We start from the raw sequence: 5,410 nt of genomic DNA, 5'->3' as shown, positions 1-5,410 counted from the left end.
GGACTCCTCAGAGCTCTCCTCGATTTGGGTCCGGGCTGCAGGATTTCGACATCCAGACCAGTTCAGACCGATTTGCTGATCTACTTTGGATGACATTTGCGGGTGTTTTGGTCGTTCACGTTGGAAATGCCTAATCCCGGTCAAAGCAGAAAACCTCATGATGTCTCCAACAGTGTGAGCCTAATAATTTCTTGCCAGACAAAGTACATCACACCCTGCTACCAGTGTTGCTCGCTCATAATAGAGTGGTTTCATTTCATATATTTTTCTCCATCGAATGGCAGTACTGCCACTGTTAAATGTTCCAACGTAGTACGAGCAGTGGTGGTATCGCTCTACTACCCGGCCCCCTTTATATAAAGCCTCCCCAGGCTTCTACTCCTTTTCAATCTGTCTTTGTCTTGGCCTTTGCCTCCTCCTCCTCTCCCCATCCTCATCACCCTTTCCTTGCTCTTGTTTCCGCATTGGCTTGTCGCCTGTGATGGGGGCCACTTCTCCTTCAGGCCTGGAGCTCACCATGGCTGTCCCCGGCCTCAGCTCCTCTTCTGGCTCAGGTAAGCTCGGGAGACCACCTACGAGCTGTTTTGGTTCTCCGGCTCCCTCTTACAACTGCAAGTTCTTCTCCGTTCATAGCTTCAAATCTTGTCAGTGAACATAGCATTTCTACGCGCATGCACAAAATTTTTTGGGTGCTCCGGGAAGAAATGCACAGCACCGTAGCTAGCATTTTTTTCTCTCTCCCTCTCTCTTTAAGTTGCATGTGAAATGTTTGAGTTTGTTCAAGTAACCAGCTGGCTGTTGAGGGTGTAACATCGACGAGAACTAACTCGAACGTGCTGTCCTTGGCAGAGGGGTTTGTTTGCAACAACATCATCAACAACAACGGTGGCGGGAACATGAGGGACCTGGACATGAACCAGCCGGCGAGCGGCGGCGAGGAGGAGGATTTCCTGATGGGCGGCCTGGAAGAGGACGAGGAGGAGAGGGGCGCCGGTGGACCGCACCGCCCAAAGAAGCTCCGCCTCTCCAAGGAGCAGTCCCGCCTCCTCGAGGAGAGCTTCCGCCTCAACCACACCCTCTCACCGGTCAGCAATGCCGCCTTCACTTAACTTGCTTAAGATCGGCATGTCCAAAAAAGATTGGCCGGCATGTAGTACACGCACGTAATAATAGTTATACACGTACGTGCACCAGAAATCTCGTCCACGGATGAGAGCATTATTGCAAAGTTGATCTGCTGGTCGTACGGATGAATCTTGAACTGGATTCGTTTCCGTGGCGCTACTCTGATGGGCATTGAAGAGCACGAAGTAACCCTGCCATGGGTTCGGACGACCACTGATCCATTAAGTAGCATAGCACTGCTCGATCTTTGATTATATATATGGTCCGTTCATGGGAAATCAAGGCAAAACATTACTACTCGTTAGTGGCAGTACTCGGTAGTAGTACATTACCTTAACGGTGCACAACTTTGTAGTATTGTACTAGTAGCATGGAGAGATCTAGTAGTAGCCAAATAAAGAGTGGGGGCGCACCTCTGATTGTTTGGCGCGGTACATGGTGCATAAAAGTCCAGCAGAGACTGTAGAGCACAACGTTGGTCTTATGCAGTGGGGTGGAATTCATGTCGTCGTGGTACAGTGCGGCTGCGGCCAGTAATGAACCTATCCAGTCACAGCTGCCTCCCAGGGTAACGCAGTTACTCCTTCACATACAGCAGCAGCAGTAGTAGTAGGTTTTGTTTGACTAGCGGAGTAACGTTACTCATATTTATTCACCCGTCTTAGCTAACATGGACGGTGAAGGCCTGTGTGAACCGTCATGGGCGTGCAGCGATTTATTTATTTAACGCCATGGAAATGGAATTCTTGCATGCAGAAGCAAAAGGAGGCCTTGGCGATCAAACTGAAGCTGCGGCCCAGGCAGGTGGAGGTCTGGTTTCAGAACCGCAGGGCAAGGTAAAAATAGGAAGGAATCCCTTTTAACTTGTTCCTGTTCACATGCACAGTGTACGTACCTCTTTATACATGTTCACGAGCACACATTGACATGGCCAAGCCTCACGTGCACATGGAACCTCACCGTTAAGGGACTACCACTCGTCTACCCCACAAAATCGTACCAGTCCGTTCGGCGGTCAGTATTAAGATAATCAAGTTAGTTGGCTTAATTTAGTAACTTTTTTTAGGAAACGGGCAGGGAATACTGCCAATGCATTCAAGTAGGGAAGACGGTGGCGTGCAATTGGTTCGTTAGTTAATGATGAAACCGAGGCAAATGGGACAAACTTGGAGGACCTGCTTGTTCCTTGTGTTACTCATTTCCGTTGAAAGGTCAAGCAACTCAAGGCAATGCTTGTCCAGTCCCTTAATAGAGTAACTTACTATCAGTAGATAATAAGGTGTTTATCAATATATATGGAACATCAGCCCACTAATTGATGTAACGTTGCAACTTCATTGAGCAAATCCTACACTACACGTCCATGGTACGCACGCGCTGCTTAACTTGCAGACTACTCCAGCTTGGCTGTGCGTGCTACTTTGAACTCGCGTCGAGATTAAACCGAGCTGTTTGTGGTCCGCCGTTGTTAAGAAACTTTGCATAGAGATTAGTTTCTACTCCCTCCTTTCCGGTTTATAGGGCTTATCTCAGAATTTTAGTTTTTTCATTTTATAAGGCTCAATTTGGTTGTTCCCCGTTACATGTTCAAATTTCAAGATGCATTAAATCATTGTATGCAAGTATTAAAAGAAAATTAACCAATGCATGTATTTTATGCATGCATGCATTGCAATTAATGCATTGATAAACATAATTTTTTGAGGAAAAACAAGAGCATTAATTAGGTGCTTTTGCAAACTACAAAAAATATTCCAACACTCACCATCTATCTTGGTTGGTGAGATTTTTGAATTGAGCCCTATAAACCAGAAAGGAGGGAGTATCGTAATGTAATGATAACGCCAATCAAACTAGTGACAATATGCTTGTCCAGCACTACTCCAGTAATGATAGCCTATTCTCGTCCCAACATAATTATGGACCCTTCCCTCAATTAAGGTGGCATAGATCACTGGCTATCTACCTTGAAACTTGTACTGCATCTGAGATGCGGGACAACATCAACTAGGTAGATTCTCTAGCTTGATAGAGTAAGGCGGCTTCGCCACCTTTTATAATTATTACTCCATGATACATGTACTACTAGATTAGGATTCTCTAGATTAAACAACTGAGCTAATCGCTGGCATCAGCACGTGGACTAATCAGCACGTGCAAGCCTGGAAACGGCTACAACTTGACCCTGGCTCAGCGAGTCTCGTGAAGTCGAACGTGGCAAAGTCATTGGCCTTCCTTCACTCTACGTCGAGATGACAATGCTCTTGGAATGGGGGCCTATGGTCAAATTAAGTTGCGTATAGTGCTCTAGCTCATGCTAGTTTAAGCTCCCACGGTGAGATGCTATGCATTTGGTTGCCTTCTGTTCCGTGTACTCTGTCATCTTGTATACAACTGAGCATGTTGTCAAGTTACAATTATATGTGCACCGTTAACTTGTGCAAGTGTAGGTTCCGAGGTTCAATGTTCCGTTATGAGATCGAGCAACTTGTGTTATTACTACTTACTATTCCTGGATCATTTTCTTTAGCTAGCGGTAGTGGTTGAGTTGCTCTAATCTGAATGAATTGAACCACGTACGTGTACAGGACTAAGCTGAAGCACACGGAGATGGAGTGCGAGTACCTGAAACGCTGCTTCGGCTCGTTGACGGAGGAGAACCGCCGCCTGCAGCGGGAGGTGGAGGAGCTGAGGGCGATGCGCATGGCGCCGCCCACGGTGCTCTCGCCGCACACACGCCAGCCACTCCCGGCGTCCGCGCTCACCATGTGCCCCCGCTGCGAGCGCGTCACCGCTGCCACCGGCCCGCGGATCACCCGCCCGGCCGCCTCGCCGTTCCACCCTCGCCGCCCCTCAGCGGCGTTTTAGGGTTTTGTTATGTTAGGGCTTAAGGGAAAAGGTCGAGGTAGAGTTGCTAGTGGTAATGTAGGACGCACGATCGATAAGTCTTTCTTTGTGTAAATTGATGATGAAGGAGGAAAGAACATGGAAAAGGCGTAGTGGGGTTGTGTGGGGTTTGGAGGCCCCCAATGGACCATGTGGGCCTGTGGCCCATGCCATGGACAAAAAAAAAATCTAGTTTCTTTGCTCATTTGGTCTTCTAGGGCCGCACGTTCTCTTCTTAACTGAAAAATGTCATGTTTATCGTCACTTTTGACCCCTTGTTCCAGGCGGGACATCCAATATGACGCATTTTGCATGCGTCATATAGGAGCGCAATGACCACAGGGTCCAGGTGACCAGCCTGACCCACCGGGTGCAACGCAAAGCGAGTTTTTTTAACACGTGGCGCGAAAAAACCAAGAAAAGGAGGTTCCTTGCGACCTCGCACTCTAGTGACACGTTGCTAGCCCGTCGAGAATTGATTTTGTTTTGCTTTTTTATATATAAGTGCGAATACTTTCTAAAAATTCTGAACCTTTTTTTCCAAAACACAAACATATTTTTGAAAGCAATGAACAATTTTTATAAACTCGAACATGATTTTTTTTACAATGGGATCCAAACGAGAAAACGAGATTTTAAAAAAAAATCCATATATTCTTGAATTTTCAAAGATTTATTGAAAATCATGAAACAAATAAAATTTCAAACAATTTTTTAAAGACGTGAACAACAATTTGAAACATGGAACAATTTTCAAAATTTTGAATAAAATTTGAAATTCTGATTTTTTTTAAAACTTTTGAATTGATGGAAACCAAATAAGAAACAGAAAAAATGAGAAGAAAAAAAGAACAAAAAAGAAGAAGAATCAAAACAAAAAATGGATGCCCCGCACGTATGACAAGTCGACCGGCCCACTCCGTCGCCTCTATGCATTTGGCCAACTACTACTTGCCACAATGAGCATCAAATAGGGTTTTCCGTTCCAGGCGGCGATGCCATGCATTGTCATGAGTCGGCTTTTTTCTAGCGTTGGAAAATGGGTCGGCCTATTCATCATATTGTGTTTGCGCCAACAGTGTTGCTATACACACGACACTGGGTAGCCGATTTGCGCACGATCGCACTGATCCGGCCGTGCATGCGTTGGACAAAGTGGAGGCCAGCGGTTAGATCACGCATCGTCCAACGTTCGGCTGCTATGTATCGGCTGCATAGTAGTTTCGTTGCGCCAAGCATGTCGTATGTATCAATAGTTTTGGCCCCTGCTGCATGCGCTGGCGAGCCATGTTTTGTAGTTTTCCTAGACAAAAAGACCCAAAATCGATGTGCCTTGAGAATTAGTAGACCAACTGTTGTTATTGCATGCCTCAAATAAAAGTTGGTGTTACTGCACCCA

General features: G+C 46.2%; 1 protein-coding gene across 1 annotated transcript; it reads left to right on the top strand.

Annotated features, from left to right (window-relative positions):
• Window positions 1-381: 381 nt before the first annotated feature.
• LOC123078654 (homeobox-leucine zipper protein HOX3) lies at window positions 382-4,269 on the top strand. Its single transcript, XM_044501239.1, has 4 exons — window positions 382-554; window positions 850-1,085; window positions 1,882-1,961; window positions 3,714-4,269. Exons 1-4 carry the CDS (start codon window positions 482-484, stop codon window positions 3,991-3,993), a joined length of 669 nt encoding a protein of 222 aa, XP_044357174.1. The 5' UTR covers window positions 382-481; the 3' UTR covers window positions 3,994-4,269.
• Window positions 4,270-5,410: the final 1,141 nt, after the last annotated feature.

The sequence above is a fragment of the Triticum aestivum genome, chromosome 3D, assembly GCF_018294505.1.
Source record: "Triticum aestivum cultivar Chinese Spring chromosome 3D, IWGSC CS RefSeq v2.1, whole genome shotgun sequence".
NCBI classification, from domain to species: Eukaryota; Viridiplantae; Streptophyta; class Magnoliopsida; order Poales; family Poaceae; genus Triticum; species Triticum aestivum.
This window is presented reverse-complemented; position numbering and strand designations above follow the sequence as displayed.

Coding starts and splice junctions, on each gene's coding strand:
- LOC123078654 (XM_044501239.1), top strand. CDS start 482: ATGGGGGCCACTTCTCCTTCAGGCCTGGAGCTCACCATGGCTGTCCCC. Junction 1,086..1,881: donor TCAACCACACCCTCTCACCG/GTCAGCAATGCC, acceptor TCTTGCATGCAG/AAGCAAAAGGAGGCCTTGGC. Junction 1,962..3,713: donor TTTCAGAACCGCAGGGCAAG/GTAAAAATAGGA, acceptor GTACGTGTACAG/GACTAAGCTGAAGCACACGG.